A 21,108-nucleotide genomic window follows, 5' to 3' on the forward strand; every position below is an offset into this window, starting at 1 on the left:
ATTTACGCTTCAGAAATGTCATCATGGAGAATTGAAAACATATAATAAGCCATCCTCTAATGACTGTGCTGATGAGCCTCAAATAGGATCTACTTACCATACTCTCTATATAGCTCTTCACAGAATTTAAAAATACCGCAAACACTTAATGAGCGGAGCATAGCGCAGCTACCCACAAAGGGGAAAAGAAAAGTGAAAGCACTACAAAAAAGAAAGGCTTTAAGTCTGAGATGGGATGCGCAGGGGCGCTGTGAAATGGATGATGTGCAACAATTCCTCAGGTCTGTTTGTCTACAAATCAGCAGGAAACTATATTGATTGGCTTTAATTTAAACAAAATTCAGCATCTTTGCCTGTGGAAGTCCCACGGCAGGGGAAAAGGGGAGAACAAAACTGAAAAATGTATCTTTGCATGTATTATTTACAATGCAAATCATTTCCGAAAACAAAATGAGCAAGAATTTAGAAACAGTGAAAACACTTTTCAAAATACGCCACTCAAAGTCTACAAAAACCGAACAAATCAAATATAAAGGTGGTATAATAATACAATATTGCACACAGTAATAACTAGATTTATTGATATCAGATAGATGGTAGGTATTTACTTTCAAGGATGAAAAAAGACATTTGAAGGGAATTTGTCAGATTTTTGCTATCCCATCTGAGAGCAGCATGATGTAGGGCAGTGATCCTAATTCCAGTGATGCATCACCTACTGGGCTGCTTGCTGTAATTTTGATAAAATCACTGGTTTTATCTGCTGCAGGTCCCCCATTTCTGTGAATGCGGAGCTCAGTATAACTCTGCCCACACCACTGATTGGCAGCTTTCGGGGGTTCTGTGGCAGAAAGCTGCCAATCACTGGTGGTGGGGAGGTTATGCAGAGCTCAGTAATATGCAGGACGACATAGCAGCAGGTTTACTAGTCCTCTAGTGATAATCTCATGCTGCTAAAAACTGTGATTTTATCAGAAGTAGAACAAGCAGTAAGGGACACATTGCTGGAATCTGGATCTCCGTGTCTCTACATTAGACTCCTTTTAGATTTGGTGGCAAAAACTTGGTGACAGATTCACATTAAAAATAACAAGAATTATAGCTTACATCGGTGATGACAGGATCAGGGCACTCCATTTTAGCAGTTCCTTGACACATTTCCTTGTAGACACATTTGTTGCTACACCAGACACACTCGTACTTTGGATCGGCAGCCAGGCACAAACTACAATCACTTCTTCCGAAAAAGCAGCTGTATAGGCTTACTGGAGAGAAAAACAGACCACAACAGAATTGCATCATTCCATTAATCCACATAACTGGTTTCCTATTGGTTTGTCTCCAACTTTAATTGGATTTTTATACTAAATATTTATAGGCTGCATTTAAAAAATATATCACATTACAGGAATCCCCATCCCTTTTTTATTTGGTTAATTCAGCCTACAGGGTCATAACTCATTGCTTATTTAGACGTGCCAATAATTGTACAGATTTGATTGATTAAAAAAATCATACAGAAAAATATGTATATACAAGAAATGGCTTAAAGGGTTTGTCTCATTCTCAGGCGGTTAAAATTGCAGTGTTTGTAATATCAAGCAACCTTGCCATTTACTTCTACTACTTTAATTCTCAAGAATTCTATAGTGTACAGCTCGTTACCTAGGTTACCGGCCACCCTCAGATTAGTTGGTTACCTAGGTAATGAGGGCAAGCTTTGTTTTAAAATCTGTTCAGATCGCTTGATCCAGCCTGTGTCTTTTCCACTGAGCTCCTTTAAAGCACCCTGGGAGAGCGCACAGTTGGGAACAGCAGCGCTATCATGCCACTGGTCCGAACTGTCAATCTTTAGGAGTGTACCACCCCCCTGCAAAACAGAAAACTGAGGTCAGTGCACTCCTGAAGAAGGAAGTTGAGACAAACTCTCTCACACCTTAGCTGTTTATTGTTTAAAATTATATACCATATTTTTGGACCATAAGAAGCACTTTTTTCCTCCTTTTTTCTGAGGAAAGTGTGGGGGGGCATCTTATGGTCTGAATGTAACATGTGGGGAGGGGGCAGTGGTGGCGTGGGATAGCACTTGCAGGAGGCAGGAAAATGACACCGGCGCTGGCTAAACTACGTAGAAGTTGTCAGTGCCAAGCATTAGGCGGGGAGAAGCAAATGAATATTCCTTCACTTAAACAGCGGACCCACATGGTTTCCCCAGCGCTGGATTCCTGCAGCGCCTGGGGAGATAGTGTGCCTGGTGGAGAAGGAGGCAGCAGGAGCAGGGTGTGACAGGAGGGATCGCAGTTGCATACCTGACAGCCTAGCGCGAGTTGTGCGGATGCTGAGTGCGCCCCTCATTATAGGACCTGTGGTGAGGTAATGAAGAGGTTGGGCTGCAGCATCACATGACAGCACAGAGCCCTCCCTCTTCATTATGTCACCACAGGACCTGCAGACACCACACTAGAAACAATGCAGCTTCCTCTTACACGACCTGTGGTGAGGTAATGAAGAGGTTGGGCTGCAGCATCACATGATAGCACAGATCCCTTCCTCTTCATTATGTCACCACAGGTCCTTCAGACAACGCACTAGAAACAATGCAGCTTCCTTTTTCAGGGCCTGCGGTGAGGTAATAAGAGGGAGGGCTCTGTGCAGTCATGTGATGCTCCAGCCCTTCATTACCTCACCAAAGGTTCTGTAATCTGCAGAGAGATCATTTCGGCTTTCAAGCGTGGCTGGCAGACTGCAGGACCTACATTGATGTGAGCACAGCCTGTACAAGTAAGAATTACTTAAAAGTTTAGTAATTACAACAAAAAAAGTACTCTGCCACTCCTGTGGAGAACTGTAACTCCCAGCATGCCATAGGATCTGGAGGACATGCTGGAATTTATAGTTCTCCCATGAGATCTTAAAGCAGCATGCCAGTGTTATTTTTCAGTGCTGGAGTGGTGCTTTAAATATAAGCCCTGTGTCCCCATTCTTATACTCACCCTCCAGCATCTTCATTAAACATTACAGACACCACACTGGTCCCACAGCACCATCTTCTTCCCGTAGTGTCCAACATAATAACATACTATCATATAGAATAACACCACATATAATAGTATGTTATTTATGTTATTAAAATATTTTACCACACTTTTCGCTCCAAATATTTTTTTCCCACCTCAAAAACCTGGGTGCGTTATATATATATATATATATATATATATATATATATATATATATATATCATTGTCCAATCAATCATAGTAGTGTATAAATGTGGTCCTGATTGCAAGATAATCTGTATGTCACCAAACGTTTCTTAATTTTATGGATGTAGATAGCATTTACCCCACTGATTACCTCAGTTCTGTACAGGTATATTTGACTGACAAGATAGACATACCATTCAGTTTACTGTCAATCTTTCGATCATCCACTTTAATGTAAATATCAAGGGTAACAGATTCTTCATTTTGAGCAGATAACTAAATAGAAATAAAGATAGGTTACATATTGTCATACCAAAGCTGTAATTAAAAGAAAACCTTTAACAATCTTGGCGATTAGACAGAAGAGGGCCCCTGTCCAAGAACAATATATGGGTCTCCTGCAGCCCAATAGCTCATCACAATGCACAAATCCATCTACTTTGGAAATGGGCCCCATTACCTCTTGTGAGTGGGTTGCACCAATGGCATGCCTGCACCTGCTCTTGTAGCAATAAGCACACATGCTCATATGCATAGAATACTCTACAACTCTTACTGTATGCATAGCACACAATCATGTACAAAAATACACATCACTTCATGAAAATGCAGAAAACTTTATTTGTGAAATACCTGATCACAAGGACGGAACTGTAGAACATGAATGTTTTTTAATGTACGAAAACAATAAGGAAACTTGTAAATAATTGACTTAAGGCAAGTAAGAATTTAAAAGGGAATCTGTCAACAGGAGGCGGCAGTGCTAGGTGGGGAATAGAGCTGGAGTGACAGAGGCTTCAGATCTACATTAGCCATTTGCGTATCAAGTCAAATACTGATTACTCAGTAATGGAGGAACCGACTTGCCATGTAAAGGCACTGCTGGACTTTTCTTTTAAAGTCACAAATAGTTTGGGGTGTGAAATCCTGCTGACAGATTCCTTTTAAAATGGTATTCCAGTCATGCTCAGCCATTTCCACAAAGTGTCATGAAGAAAGTGCACATTGGCCCCCAGTTTTAGGTCATATGCAACAAATCTGTAAAAACGGAATTTGTACAACAGCCATTTAGCAGTGCTCAAAGATTGTATATCATTAAACCTAAAACAACACAGCAGGAGACATGCCTAGATTTCCCGATACCTCCTGGCTGGAAGAATGAAGGCAGGCTGTTTATGGGTTTAGGGAACTAGCACTTTATCATACTAAACAAATAAGCTATAGGCATAAAAAACTAAAACACATCCTTATCAAACAGCATGGGCTCGATAATTACAAAGGGTTTCCACATTCTTTTGGCCACATTGTGAAAGTAAGCAAAACAAAACCTTTTCAGCCCTTGGGTAGAGTTCTATTAGCATACAAGAAGAAAGACAACCATTACTAGTTATTTAGGTATAACAGAGACCTCCTATACCCAGAGAATCAGGTAACGTAAAGGGAAATACCTCTGGAACCGAGAGTGAGAACGTGTCCGCATTCGTTACTACAGGAACATCGAACTTCAGTCTATCATTGCCCGCATCATTTCCAGCCCGAAAACGTTTTTCCTGCAGTTTTGAAGGAAAAGGAATGGTTAGGCTAGAACTACATGGCGACTTTTCCCGTGACCGCCAGTGCTCAACTAAAGTTCACTCAATGCCGCTGTTACATCGCAGCGCTATACAAGTGAATGGCATTACAATGCCACACACTGCCGCGGCAAACAAGTCACAAAATATCACACTCACTTTTTTGAGATTTTATTGATGGGGTTGTGTAGGTGTTGCAATGTGAACACATTCACTTCTATAGCGCCACAATGTAGCAGCAGCAGCACTGAGCCAACGTCAATTCACACGACATGTGTTGTGGCCAATGTTGCCTGGCAGCCCAAGCCTTAACCATGCAAAATAAAGTACCAGAAATGTTAGGCAATAAGATTCCTGACCCTTATACAAGATGTTTAAGGTAAGGCCACTAGGATAATACCCCAAAGGCTTCCTTCTAGGTTTTCCTTTTTTATTTTTTTATTTTTTACTGATTTGTAAAAAAAAAAAAGCAAAAAAAAAACAACCATAAAACATTCATAACTTTCATGCATGTTTTGTGTTTTATTTCTAGTCCTAAAAAAACAGCCTCTTTGAAAAAAAACCACCACAATTACAGAATGCTGCATTCTGAAGAAAACATGGAATGGACCCCAAAAATACACAACGTTAAGAAAAGCAATGAAGAAAAATACCGCAGAAGTGTACACCGCTTGAAGTGATGTGTTCTATATTTCTCTATTAACTTACAGCCAAAACCTGAACCATTACGTAAGGAAAAACCCACCAATCCGTATTTCAGACTGTGACGTACAGACAGGCAGTGTCTACTATGCTGAAATAGACAGTCTCAGACATATACGAAAAGAAGAATGTGAATTACAATGTCCCGAAGCAGCACATTTAAAGGTAAAAACATCCAATACCTTTAAAATAAATATTACAACGGCCATGTCAGGTCTTTAATGCTACCCTAGAGTAACATGCGATAGACACCTGGAGATGCTACAGTGCCGATTTATAGCTTTCTGTGAGATTTGTCAGTATTTTCATGTTGAAAGCTGTTGAAATGCTGACAGGGCTTTGTCCCACCACACACAGTGATTGACAACTCTACCTGCATGCTAGAAACGCTGTCAATCACAGTGTGGGTGGGGAAACAGGATTCTCCAGTTTTCTCAGCAAGGTATGGCAGCATTTATCCCCTTCAGGACACCACTGCATTGGCTCTTCAGTATACAGCATTTCGCACTCTGTTCCAAGGGCCGTAGCCGTTTGATTTTTCTGTCAATATAGATGTATGCGGGCTGCATGGGAGAAATTGTATTTTTTCTTTCATAGTACAATTTTAGGGTACATATTTCAAACAGCATTTTTCATATTCTGAGTCGTAGCTTTTCTACTCTTCCATCATTGACTTGAGTGATTAGTTTATTCCTTCATTGCTGTTTTACGATCACTTGCTATTTTGTTAGAAATGGATCAATGGACTATAGTCCCACTGTGGGCATTGAACTTCAATGAGTTTGATCGCTCATAGAGATGCTTTCAGGGTTAGGCTGCCGTCACACTAGCAGTATTCGGTCAGTATTTTACATCAGTATGTGTAAGCCAAAACCAGGAGTGGAACAATCAGAGGAAAAGTATAATAGAAACATATGCTCCGCTTCTGCATTTATCACCCACTCCTGGTTTTGGCTTACAAATACTGATGTAAAATACTGACCAAATACTGAGCGTGTGACGGCAGGCCTCATGTGTATTATTTTAGACTCTGGCCAATGTTATCCCCGGACAGCCATGACAATGCATTAACATCTCTATGATAAAGTTATGGGTGAGGTAGGGGCGAAGTTGTGGGGTTATCATAGCCTAATGCCACTGAAGCTCCATCTGGCCTCTTCTTTCATGGGACACTCTCTTTGATGGCACAATGTCACCTGAAGCACTCACTAGGCCTCAGGTGCTACATTCCGTGAGGTCATGATGCACAGAGGGCTACTCTGCATTACGATCAGCGGCGAATAGTGAAGATGGATGAAAAGTTCAACTGTTATTTTTTTCGCCTTTTTCCTAGCCCACTACTAATAAGATGGCTGCCATTTTGATGGATTTGCATGAGGTGAATCACAAAAACAAAATTGAGATTACAACCTGCAGAGCAAGGAGAGCTCTTTACTTGAAAATACTGAATCAAATCATAGAAAACAAAATACTTAAAACTATTTAAAGACATTTGATGTACACTTATTTTTTCACTGTACGTCCAAAAAATGAAGCAACTTTGATAAATCATGGCCTAGGGCTATTGCAAACAGTTTTTCTTAGAGTCCTAGCATAAAACGTCTAGCAAAACTTTGAGGCTTTTGACGCTTTTATAACAGTTTTGCCAACTTTTTGAATAGTAAGTGGTGCTTAGTTGGAATTAGGTACAGCCGAGAGATCAACAAAATCCCCATAATTAATGCCACATAATTTATGACTGAGCATGCCATCTGAAGGATGCGCCAAATTTCTTAAGATGTTCTAGCTTCTTAATGAATTTGACGCATCTTACGCCACCTCCTGCACTTCTTCCATGATTCTTCTAGCAACCTGGGAAAGAGCAGAGTTTGGACCAGTGGAGCGACCACTCATTCTTCAAGAGCACACCACTCCTAGTAGAAGGAGGAAGATGGGCGTGGTATGCTCCTGAAGATGCATTAAAAATATGTACTACAAAAACAGTCAAATCTGCACCAAAAATGCATAAAAAAGGGAAAAAAACAATAATTAGAGTAAACTCCTGTTATGTATTCTGGTGCAGAAAATTGCAGCATTTTCACACGTGGAAATATGACCCTTCATTTTGACTGCAGAGGAGCAGCTTGGAAGGAGGGTGACTAATCCAGCAGATTATACACATGTCATACATCTGGCTGGTCTACTAGCTTATTAAAACAGGAAACAGAAATATTTCCCATGATTACAATATTGCCTCAATGCTTTAGAACTTTGTGCTTCTATTGAGAGTGAAATGAAAATGCACAAAAGAATAACAGTAAATGATACATTACTTTGAAAGGTTCAAGATTTTTCCCATAAAACTGAATAGTATTTGTTAGATCCATTGGGATAAATGAAGGATCTGGTTGGAAGAACTGTGGGCAATCTCCTTCCTAAAAAAGATAAATGGATTACCAATTATCCTAAAAACAGAAGAAAGTTGCAAAAATAAGAAGAAATGTAGATGAAGAATATAATAAAATAAAAAAATGCAAACAATTTCAATAATATATCAATAACTCAAAACCTTTACGAAGCATGGCAGAAAATTAAAAAACATGCCAACTTTTTGAATAGCAAGTGGTGCTTAGTTGGAATTAGGCACAGCCGAGAGATCAACAAAATATGTGAAAAATAGATGTCTGAATGCGGCCTTAGGCAACTATAAATGTAGTGCAACCACAAACATTGAGTCTCGAGCATGATTCATGTGACCATAATGCGGCTATATTTTATCATCCATATTACATCCACAATTTGCGTCACTGCTGCTCTCATGGCATAACTATCAGTTCATAGGCAAACATGATGCTGTTAGTTCAATTTACAAAACCCCATAAGTTTGGCTGGAAATTTGTGGCAGTGAAAAGAAAACCAGAAAATACAACACCAGTATGAACCTACCCAAACCACCACGATTTAGATCGAATCACCTCACTTCTACTTTGTTATGCTATTGGCCATTTTTTCCTCCATACATGCTGAGTGGGGGGCTCCAATTTGTATAAGAGTATGTGCAATTTGACATCTGCTCCCAGCTGTATCATTACATTAGATGGATTTTAGAGACAATCACGTGGTTACTGTAGGGTTATATTGTAACCACAGAAACGGGAAAATATGCCCTTTGGGTCATTCCATGTCAAGTGAACCAATGATTTTTACCACTATATTTGTAATTCTTTTGAGATTTTGTTATTTGGTAATAGTGTGTCAGAGAATGCAAAATGTGAAGAAGAAAAAAATTCTAGATTTTTTTTTTTATTTTTTATTGATTTTCAAAGTTCGGAAAAAGTGCGAATTTCGGTGTTGCCTGCCTTTACATTTCTCCCCATAACTCAGGCCAGAAAAGAGATAGAGAAACAAAATAAACACCATTCTACTCAGAACTGTACAGGCTTTCACCAGATATGTCACAAGAGTATCTTTGATAATATTTTACCTATGCGAACGCAAGCGCAAAACTTTAAAACGCATTTCCGAAAAAAAACGTTTAATTTAAAAATTTCAAAAACTGCACATGTGCCTGCTATGCTCCTATTCACATATGTACCAAAATACAAGATGGGATCATGATGGGATCATATTTTAAAAAATAAAACTATTAGTGTCAGTTCAAAAATCTTGATTTCATATCTGCTCAGCTTGTGGTCTAACAGTGTGAGGTCTATATTTACCAAATAATCCATGATTGCTAGATATTACGGTATTATTTATTATGTTACAGAGTATTAGAAGCAGGAGAGGACAGAGGAGAAGCTTTGTTAGGCCGGTTTCACACGTCAGTGATTCCGGTACGTGAGGTGACAGTTTCCTCACGTACCGGAGACACTGACACACGTAGACCCATAAAAATCAATGCATCTGTTCAGATGTAATTGATTTTTTGCGGACCGTGTCTCCGTGTGCCAAACACGGAGACATGTCAGTGTTCGTGGGAGCGCACGTTTTACACGGACCCAATAGAGTCAATGGGTCCGCGTAAAACACGGACCTCACACGGACATTCTCCGTCTGGGGTCCGTGTGCGTGCAGGAGACAGCGCTACAGTAAGCGCTGTCCCCCCCACATGGTGCTGAAGCCGGTATTCATATCTTCCCTGCAGCAGCGTTTGCTGTAGAGAAAATATGAAGAATAGTGTTAAAAATAAAGATTTAGGTGTCCGCCGCCCCCCCACCCCCTGTGCGCCCCCCCACTGGTCAGAAAATACTTACCCGCTCCCTCGCTCCTTCCTGGTCTGGCCGCGCCTCCTACTGTATGCGGTCACGTGGGGCCGATCATTTACAATCATGAATAGTCGGCTCCGCCCCTATGGGAGGTGGAGCCACATATTCATGACTGTAAATGATCGGCCCCACGTGACCGCATGCAGGAGAAGCCGCGGCCAGACCAGGAAGCAGCGAGGGAGCGGGTAAGTATTTTCTGACCAGCGGGGGGGGCGCACAGGGGGTGGGGGGGCGCACAGGGGGTGGGGGGGCGGCGGACACATGGATCTTTATTTTAAACACTATTCTTCATATTTTCTCTGCAGCAAACGCTGCTGCAGGGAAGATATGAATCGCAGCTTCAGCACCATGCAGAGTGGGTACCACACGCTCCGTGTGGTACCCACTCGCCATACGGGCGGCACACGTGTGCCGCACGTATGGCCTCCGTGAGTTCCCAGGCACACGGACACGGATAACTCCGGTACCGATTTATTCCGGTACCGGAATTATCTGGACGTGTGGGACAGCCCTTAGGGCTGAGAATGACCAGGGGTAGACGGTGACTGCAGAGCAGATGACAGGCTGGCAGCTCGGGTCTCCAGAGGCCGTATTCACACCAAATCTTATCACCCAGGCAACTCCTCAAATGGAGGGAGAAAAATATTCTTAACATCCAGTTCATGTATTGTACAAACCAGGACTACGAAGAGGAGGAGGAGAGTTTGTTATATCATCGGTTACAGGAAGCAGAACCCATCACAGGGACTCAGCAATACCGGACTGTCATCCCATGTAGTGGAAATAAAGACAGTGACGTAGAAGGCGGCACAAGATCGGCCATGGATGACACAACTGGCTATGTGACCTGTGAATATGATCAGCGCTGACGGCTACTGGACTCTCCAAAGATTGTGAAAATGAAGACGTAGAAGTGACTTTTCTGCACCTTCTGGTCCAGCGCCGTCCTTTGTGTACCAGGAAAATCAGACATTGTAAAAGTGAACAAAAATCAGATATAACTCAGGTGGAGCCGAGCACCATGACAGCCGCACATACTCTGACACAGAAGGAAAATGCCATTGCTAGTTAGCGCTTATGGACAAGATGGCATTTCACCCACTAGAAGGGACACATTGATGATAAAAGGCCAGTGTAAAAACCTACTATTAATTGTTTGATTAGTTCATATTTTATAGAACGAGGATTTAACTACTGTACTATTCTTCTTAAACACTTCAGAAATGACATGTTTAGTGATATAGTAGAAAAAAAATTGTTCCATGTATAAATAGGTGGTAGAAATATTGGTTCTTTTAATCTTGTTTTTAACATATAATTAGGATCAGACTGTATTTAGAAAACCACACTGGAGGATATGATCACCTTTTATCTTCTGGCTTGTTTAATTAATTCAGGTTGAAAATGCTGAGCAAGTTATGATGATTAAGGCTACTTTCACACTGGCGTTTTTTGTCCTCCGTCGCAATGCGTCGTTTTGGTTAAAAAACGCATCCTGCAAAAGTGCTTGCAGGATGCGTTTTTTTCTCCATAGACTAACATTGGCGACGCAGTGTGACGCATTGACACACGTCGCAACCGTCGTGCGACGGTTGCATCGTGTTGTGGCGGACTGTCAGCAGCAAAAAACGTTGCTACGACGTTGGGACGTCGGGAACGTCTTTTCCGACCGCGCATGCGCTGCCGGAACTCCGCCCCCTCCTCCCCGCACCTCACAATGGGGCAGCGGATGCGCTGAAAATCTGCATCCGCTGCACCAGTTGTGCAGCGCTAACAACGCTAGCGTCGGTACGTCGGCCCGACGCACTGCGACGGGCCGAGTACGACGCTAGTGTGAAAGTAGCCTAAGATGCATTTATTCTGGCACTTTGTTTTTTGTGTTTCTTTATTGTTACATATAAATGTTGAATGCAATAAGTTGTAATTTGAAAAGAAAAAAGGAAGAAACTCACACAAACATAAAATCAGATGATTCAAGGCTTAAAAAAAAATACAAATGTGATAGATCCCAAGTTGAATCCCTGTACAAATGTAAACAAGGACACAAGTAACACACATGCATGTTTTCACAATTTTAAAACATACGTTTTTTTCAGAATTGCGCATCAAAATTTTTAATTTGATTTCTCCAAAACAAAATATAACGAAACATAGTCTTGTGACATATCAAATGAAAGCCGGTACCGTTCTGAGAAAAATGATGCCTCTCCCACCTCTATATCTTAATTCTAGCCCGAGATATGATAAAAAATGTAAAGCCATACCAGGCCAAAATCCATGCTTTTTCAAAACTTTAAAAATCTGTAAAAAAATTAACTGATGAAGAAAAAAATTCTAAACTTTTAATTTGTAATTAACTAAAGTTGTACTTCATAAAAACAAAAAATAAAAAAAATCTAAAGACGTAAGGTAAAAAAAATATTCATATTTGGATCACTTGATATGGAATGACCCCTTTGTGATATATATATATATACACACACACACATATATATATATATATATATATATACTAGCTGAAGAGCCCGGCGTTGCCTGGGCATAGTAAATTTCTGTGGTTAGTTGTTAGTTATAGCACCTCACTTCTCTTATTTTCCCATCACGCCTCTCATTTTCCCCATCACATCTTTCATTTTCCCCCTCACATCTCTCATTTTCTCCCTCACATCTCTCATTTTCCCCCACACTCCTCTTATTTTCCCCCTCACTCCTCTCATTCCCCCCTAACACTTGTCATTTCGACCTCACATCTGTCATTTTCCGATCACTCCACTATTTTCCCTCACTCCTCTCATTTTGCACTCACACCTTTTCATTTTCACCTCACACCTCTCATTTTCACCTCAGTATATACATGTTTGTCATCTCCCTTATATATAGTATACACCTGTATGTCATCTCCTGTATATAGTATATACCTGTATGTCATCTCCTCCTATATATAGCATATACCTGTATGTCATCTCCTCCTGTATATACTATATACCTGTAGGTAATCTGCTCCTGTATATAGTATATACCTGTGTGTCATCTCCTCCTGTATATAGTATATAACTGTATGTCCTCTCCTCCTGTATGTAGTATGTACCTGTATGTCATCTCCTCCTCTATATAGTATATACCTGTGTGTCATCTCTCCTGTATATAGTATATATCTGTGTGTCATCTCCTCCTGTATATAGTATATACCTGTGTGTCATCTCCTCCTGTATATAGTATATATCTGAATGTCATCTCCTCCTGTATTAGACCTCGTTCACACGTTATTTGGTCAGTATTTTTACCTCAGTATTTGTAAGCTAAATTGGCAGCCTGATAAATCCCCAGCCAACAGTAAGCCCACCCCCTGGCAGTATATATTAGCTCACACATACACATAATAGACTGGTCATGTGACTGACAGCTGCCGGATTCCTATATGGTACATTTGTTGCTCTTGTAGTTTGCTTATTAATCAGATTTTTATTTTTGAAGGATAATACCAGACTTGTGTGTGTTTTAGGGCAAGTTTCGTGTGTCAAGTTGTGTGTGTTGAGTTGCGTGTGGCGACATGCATGTAGCGACTTTTGTGAGATGAGTTTTGTGTGGCGACATGCGTGTAGCAACTTTTTGTGTGTCGAGTTGCATGTGACAGGTTAGTGTAGCAAGTTGTGTGCAGCAAGTTTTGCGCATGGCGAGTTTTGCGCGTGGCGAGTTTTGTGTGTGGTGCCTTTTGAGTATGTGCAAGTTTTGTGTGAGGCAACTTTTGCATGTGTTGCAACTTTTGTGCATGTGGCAATTTTTCCGCGTGTGCAAGTTTTGCGTGTGGCGAGTTTTCCATGAGGTGAGTTTTGCACATGTGGCGAGTTTTGCATATGGAGAGTTTTGCGCGTGGCAAGTTTTGAGCGGCGACTTTTGTGTTTCGACTTTTATGTGGCGAGGTTGGTGTATGTGTGGTGAAATGTGCGCTGAGGGTGGTATATGTGTTCGAGCACGTGGTAGTGTGTGGCGCATTTTGTGTGTGTGTGTTCATATCCCCGTGGTGGTGTGGTGATTATCCCATGTCGGGGCCCCACCTTAGCAACTGTACAGTATATACTCTTTGGCGCCATCGCTCTCATTCTTTAAGTCCCCCTTGTTCACATCTGGCAGCTGTTAATTTGCCTCCAACACTTTTCCTTTCATTTTTTCCCCATTATGTAGATAGAGGCAAAATTGTTTGGTGAATTGGAAAACGCGGGGTTAAAATTTCACCTCACAACATAGCTTTGACGCTCTCGGGGTCCAGACGTGTGACTGTGCAAAATTTTGTGGCTGTAGCTGCGACGGTTCAGATGCCAATCCCGGACATAGACATACACACATTCAGCTTTATATATTAGATATATATATCACAAAGATTTGATATATAGATTTTACAACTTCATTGTGAAACATCATGAATCTTACCTGGTGGATTATTGAGGGCTCATCATCTGGAGTCATGTCCACACATTTATGACTCTTTACATCCCATTGACATTGCCATTGTGTAGTTACGCAAGAAATGCATCTGGAGGTCAAGAAACATTTAGCATTACTTATGTTCTGAAGTGGAGGCAAAGCAAACTCCAAGCTAATTTACACTGGAACTACTTACGGCAAATTTTCTGAAAGATTCATCGATTCTTCACAGTTGTAAAACTGATAGGTGTATTCAGTGAACAACACATTTTTGTTCGTCACAAATAGTTGAATATTAACATTAACATAATCTGTAGTGAACAGAAATTTTACAAAGAATTACAATCTAAATATATATTTTCTTACGCATGTGCACACATACACATTCCTCCACCGCACCAAAAGGTAAAGTCGTGGAATTATGGAAACCACAGGACTGATAGACGTGTTGCAAACACGCAAGTGATGAAAAAATGGAAACAAAATTTTCAAAACATCTCTATTCAGTACCAAGTAGGAGTCGATGTACAGAAATACCTTGATCCATTCTGTACTGCAAGTGAAATTGCACAATATATAGAAAACCTAAAATGTCAAACAAACAGTCTACAGGAACCATAAGGTGGCGTTTGCATCAGGGCTCTGGAGTCGGAGTTAGTTTTGGTTGGAGTCAGTAGAAATGCACCGACTCCAGCTGTAAAAAAAAATGTATTAATATTTCATAATTGAACTTTCATATGAATTTTATAAATGTTACTCAAATATATATGTTCTATCAAATTATGAACAACAGTGATAAGAAGTTCTGCTGGAGATAGAGACATTTCTTACTTCTTGTGTGTCACTGTTCTCCACTGCCCTTATCTAATCTTATACTTGGTTAACCTCATGCTGCCCCAAACCCCCCTACTTACAATGTATGAAACTGAAAGTGAAAATGTGTTGCAAATTCTTAGTAGTAAAGCTCCTCCTCTAGACTAGATGTTTACTAAGTGTGCGTCTTCCAAGCATCTCACAGCTGCTACTCAGAAGAGGAAGACTGTAAGAAGTATTATCCTTTCAACAAACTTTGCATCAGTTAACTGTGAGTACATGAGGAATAATAGTATTACTGACCACTATATCAGTTGTACGACCTGGCAATAATTTTGTACAATTGTTTTTAGGAAAAACAATTGTCATTTGGATTGTGAATGCAGAATTAAAAACCTGAGAATGTCACAGCAGCGTCACATTAAATCAGCTGTATTTGAACATTTCACCATCACTCAAGATAGAAAACATTATGTCTGTCAGTGTATGACAAATGATCCAGACGAAAACAAATGCTGTGAAGCCAAGATCAGTGCACATTCAGGCAAAGATAAAAATGCTCCTACCAGAGCTTCTAATCTAAAAAGACATTTACAGCGCTTTCATCCAGAAGTACTGAAAGCAGTGGATGAGAAAGACTGCATCCAAACCAATGAACCAGTGCCCAGCTCTTCCAGCCAAACAAAGGAGCAGAGAACTTTGCAGCCATCAGTTGCAAGATATTTTGTCAGTGACAAAGTTACTGTGACAATGACAGTAGATACATTTAAAAAAACAGATCATAGAGCTTGTTGTAAGGGATAGTGTGCCTATTTCATTATTTTCACCACCAGCTTTTATGTGTCTGAATGGGGAAATGGCCCGCAAGCTTGGTGTTTCTCTGGAGAGAGAGAGTATTAGAAAATTAGTAATCGAAGAAGCTTTTAAACAAAAGGAAGAACTTAAAAAAACTCTCAAGGGACGCTTTCTGTTTCTTAAAATGGATGCCTGCACACATCAGAGTGAACTATTTTGCCATAAATGTCCGATTTGTTTGTGACAAAAATGAAATAGTTACCAAGACATTGGCAGTAAAAGACACCAAAGCTCAACACACCAGTGAGTTTCTCCAGGTCTTGGTGGAAAAGGTTCTGCAAGACTATGAACTTAAAAAAGAGCAAATTCTTTCTGTCGTAACTGACAATGCTTCAAATATGATAAGTACTATTAAGCTAATGAATGAGAGCAATGATGGTGACCAGCAGCTAGAAGAACATTCTGGGTCCACAGACACAGAAATGTTTGAAATAGAGGAACACAGTATTGTAACTGAGGAGCAAACTGAAGTTGCTTCAGATGAACAGCAACATGATAGTTTCAACAAGATCATCTAAACTGTGTCAATACGTTCTTTCATTCATCACATGCGCGGTGTTGTGCATTTTCTAAGAGACAGTCTGCAAGAAGGACATGCTGCTGCACTGATTGGCAAGGTGAGAAAATTGGCTACTGTTGCCAGAACCCCTAAAGTTGACTCAATTTTGAAGAGACGTGCTGGAAAAGGGGCAATTATTGGTCAAGCCACACGATGGGGCAGTACTTACTTAATGATTCAGCGCTTGGTTGAACTGAAAACCTTTCTTGTAGACATGGCTAACCCTCAACTGACGCTAAATGAAAGTCAGTGGAATCAGGTGACTGAGCTGGAAAAATTGCTAGAGCACCCATTTACAGTGACTAAAAAATTACAAGCAGAGGACTTAACTCCAGGTATTTTCTTAAAGGAGTGGAAGAACCCGATGTTTCGCCTGTCCCAAAGAGGAGGGTTAATTGCAAGTGGCATTGCTACATCAATGAAATGGAGAGAGGAGCTACTATTACAAAATAAGATTCTTTTGGCAGCTGTTTATGTAGACCCAATGCATCGGATTCTTCTTCAGCTAACTAAAGGAAAAGAAGCTCTGTTTGAAATAGCAGTGAGGATGAAAGGGTTGCAGAACAGTCAGGAGGAACAAGAAGAATTTGGTCATCCTGCCACATCACCCTCATCAACTGATGAAGAATTTAATTTCGAAAAATATTTGGATCACAAGGACCGTGCAAAGCGTTCCCGCATAGAAGAGTCATCCCCATCAAAGAACACAGCCAGTACATTTCAGCAGAATTTTTCATATGCACTAAAAGAAATTGAGAAATTTGACCGTTCATCAAAAATAACAGTGCAACAAGCGATTCCTCTGTATCCTGACATTGTCAGAGATGTTGCCCGAGTGGTTACTGCTTTGCCACCAACCCAAGTTAGTGTAGAGAGGTTGTTCTCTGCTCTCAAAATAATTAGATCAGATTTGAGGGCATCCATGAAGGAGGATCTGACAGAGGCAATACTTTTTCTGAGGACAAATGTATAGATTTCTTCTTCTTAACTGCATAACAGTGTTTATTGCATATTTACTTACAAGAGTTTAGAAAAGTTTATAAAAGTTATTTGCTATATACTAATTGTATTCTAATAAATATAGTTTTTGCTCTAAGTGGTCTGATTACTTATATGATGGTGAGAAACTGAATAAGCACGATGTTAATATTTTACAACAGTAAATTTATTGTTACGAATTGGCCATTTATGAAGGAGTCGGAGTCGGAACCTGATAAAATCCAGGAGTCGGAGTCGCAACTGTGGCATACCGACTCCACAGCCACGGTTTGCATAACACTAGGATATGAGACAAATAGGTGTTACGTCACCACTTTTTAAAGGCTATCATGGTTCAGCGCTAAATGGCGTTGGAAGTTGGAATGGAGGTCTTGCTTTTCAGCGATAAGTCTCGCTTTTGTATTGGATACAATGATGGCGGGGAATAGTCTGGAGACCACATGGACAATTTGATAAAGAGGCCTTCACGAGGAAACATCACACCAGTTGTAATCCCAGGATTATGGTATGGGGTGACATAATGCACAGTAGCAGGACACCTCTAGGCTTCATCCGAGAAACACTAACAGCTTGGTGTTCTATTGATTTTCTAGTAAAACAAGTGGTTTGACAAGTCTACGAAGTGTCCCAAAAGTAATTTAACAATGTAAGGCGTACTATATTCTCCCATAGAGCACATGTGAAACATCACTGGTCAGTAACTGCAAAATGCTGGCAGTCAATTTTGATTATTTGCATACCCAAGTGCATGGAAGAACATTCATTGGAATGTGGAAGAATATTCCTAAAACAACTATTAATAGCCTTGTTGATAGCATGCCAAGGCATGTAAGTGTGTGGCGCTAATAATTTAATACGAAATAAACTGAGATATAATGAAAATGTTGTTTCCATTTCCTGATCATTTGCATATCATTAACATTTATTGACCTTGTGTCCCATAGTTCCATGACTTTTCCTTTTGGTGTTGCAAAAGATATATGGTTAGTTCTCCACAATAATTGGAACAACCTCCTTACAGAGTTCCATCAAAAACTGTGTGCAAGTGTACCTAGAAGAATGGATGCTGGTTACAAAGTAAAAGGGTGGTCACAGCATATAGTGATTCATTTACATTTCTCTTTTGTTCATTCTCGTATTGATAAAAATCAGATATTACCACTTCTATATTTTTTTTTAGATTCTTACTTCCAACATTTTTCCCAAACCTGCCTAATCCTTTTGCACAGTACTGTATATATTATATTTTCATTTTACTTACCGAGTCCAGGCACAGTAGCTGGAATATCATGAGGGGGAGGACAAGAAAAAGATCCATCACTTTCCAAAACAGCCGGGCGTATGTGACCTCCAAAGTTGCAAGTCAATTGGTCATCTTTATGCAATGATATAGACGGTGTCACACTTAACCAAACCTGTAAGAGCAAGAGTCATTTGTATTTGTTGAACCAAAGAGACTTCAAAACCGTAATAACACAACTGTATTTAAGCTTCTCTTAAAGGGGTCAATCGCGTTCTCTTTATTTTATCGCATGCTGGGGACATGATTTAATGGCACTTACTAATATATCAGTATTACATGTACTCCTTACAGATCGCACAGGGCTCATGTCCTGCTAGTGAAGGGACACATAATCAGACCTGTGCATCAGTCTCTTCCAATTTACAAATACGCAGATGTTTGTTACTTGCAGGAGGCTGAAGGACAGGCCTGATCACACACTCCTCCACCGTTAGTCATTTTATGGACAGGAAGGAGAGCTGTGCAGTCTGGGAGGAACCCTGCACTAACAACCCGGCGGTACTGACTCTGTAATAATTAATACTAATACACTCATAAAGATAAAGTGGCCAACCCCTTTAGATAACTATCCCCCACTCCAAAATGAACAGAAAATAAAATAAAATGATAGGCATATTGGAAATAACTATGCTATTACTTATATTAATAGAATAAGCATCCATTAACTATTATCTCAAGGTTAAATGAAAGAAAAAAAGTATGCCGTTCAGGTAGAGGACACAGGGGTAAGCAGTTCTCAGCCTTTCACGGAATGCTATTAATGCATTTTATGTGATGGACATAATTATCCTACGCATTAGGAGAATAATCTGGCCAAGGACAACATCTGCCTGGAGTTTTCATGTTCATGCTCGTGGGTTTTCTGTGTGAACTCTCCCACACACTTAAAACAGAACTACCAAATTTCTGTACAAGTGCCCCAGTACAGGTGTGCGATATGAGGCCATTACATTGTGAGACATGTAGGGAAGAAGGACTGATGTGCTTGATGACAATTTCCATAAAGCGCTGCAGAATTAATTCACAATGTACCATCGCTGTAGAAAGACATGGACGCACATCCAAAACTATATAATGATCTAATGCAGCTTAGCAAAAATTGACATATGAAATATGACTGGGGACCAGGACTTCTCCCACTGGCACAGGCGTTTTTAATTAGCAGTAGACTGAAAGTGGGGCTCCACCTGAGAACATGTGGAAGAGGAGTTTTTTAACTCCTTTCACTTGGTATTAGTGTTGTGTGGCTGCCATTATTGCTGTGACTGTGGGGTTCAGTGGCCTTGATTCATGGGGAATCAAACTCACAGGTGGCTTTTGCCCTTCCGGTGCATCATCATTGCAGAAGTGGTTGGTGCACGCCACCACACCTTTAGGGTCTGGGACACACACAGGTTCGCCGTGACGTGCCAGTGGGCTTCTTACAGTCTGATCAAAATGTTAAACTAAGAACCTCATGTTCAGTGTTGTAAATTTATGCTTAGACGCTATAGATTAATGTATAAGTTTTGGATGTGCGGTTCATGTCTTTCTACAGCTATGATTAATTCACAATATGTAAGCGAAGGTAGGAAAATTATTTTTTTTTAATCATTTTTAGGCTTAAAATAAATCTGCTTTCATTACAAAAAAAGGCATAATTTTTCTGTTCTATACAGGGTGGGCCATTTATATGGATACACCTGGGTGGGCCATGTATATGGACACACCTAAATAAAATGGGAATGGTTGGTGATATCAACTTCCTGTTTGTGGCACATTAGTATATGGGAGAGGGAAACCTTTTCAAGTTGGGAGGTGACCATGGCGGCCATTTTGAAGTCAGCCATTTATGAATGCAACTTTATAAATGGCCCACCCTGTAGTTTAAGAAAGACCCTCGCCCCCAGAAGACCAACGCCTGTGTCATACAGGCCAGTATGAGCGGTAACTACTTACATCACTAAGATGTCTAACACTCATATTACTTGGCTGTGCACTTTCAATCTTCAAGCAGACACCATCAGGACTCCATAGCCAGTGATTTGGCTCTCCGGCCCGACCACAATGTTCTTTTAAGGTGCATCTAAAATGATGGCAAAATAAAACTAATAAGTGGAAATGGTTAAGTGAATAGATGTGAAGGGTAAAACAGGCAGCTCATTTCTGATATGGGGAGCATTGTTTTATAATGTATGACATACAAGTGGAGCAGAGATTGGCTGTGACTGCTGAATTTACCGGCAATCGGAGTACATGGTTGGAGTAACTATGAGAAACTGTATATGTTTTGTGTCTGACTGGAGAAATGTACTATTGCACGGTGCTCACTCAAAAAATAGATCATGTAGTCCATCAGAGGGAGGATGGAGGTCAGAGATGGAGTAATATGATTGACAGACATTCCCAGAATCACAACCTATCCATCAGTGTGTCACTGCCTCTCCACTTAGAC

At 40.4% G+C, this 21,108-nt stretch overlaps 1 protein-coding gene across 4 annotated transcripts in view; it reads right to left on the reverse strand.

Annotated features, from left to right (window-relative positions):
* PLXNB2 (plexin B2) overlaps window positions 1-21,108 on the reverse strand; it is a 280,779-nt gene that overhangs the window by 47,274 nt on the left and 212,397 nt on the right. For all 4 annotated transcript variants that reach the window (XM_077264920.1, XM_077264921.1, XM_077264922.1 and 1 more), the window contains 8 exons: window positions 20,613-20,739; window positions 18,633-18,786; window positions 14,342-14,456; window positions 14,152-14,254; window positions 7,789-7,890; window positions 4,652-4,753; window positions 3,398-3,479; window positions 1,108-1,265 (listed from right to left, as the gene is read on the reverse strand). In XM_077264920.1, the coding sequence (XP_077121035.1) occupies window positions 1,108-1,265; window positions 3,398-3,479; window positions 4,652-4,753; window positions 7,789-7,890; window positions 14,152-14,254; window positions 14,342-14,456; window positions 18,633-18,786; window positions 20,613-20,739 (943 nt within the window). The remainder of the gene's footprint in view (window positions 1-1,107; window positions 1,266-3,397; window positions 3,480-4,651; window positions 4,754-7,788; window positions 7,891-14,151; window positions 14,255-14,341; window positions 14,457-18,632; window positions 18,787-20,612; window positions 20,740-21,108) is intronic.

This window comes from Ranitomeya variabilis, chromosome 5 (genome assembly GCF_051348905.1).
Source record: "Ranitomeya variabilis isolate aRanVar5 chromosome 5, aRanVar5.hap1, whole genome shotgun sequence".
Lineage (NCBI taxonomy): Eukaryota > Metazoa > Chordata > Amphibia > Anura > Dendrobatidae > Ranitomeya > Ranitomeya variabilis.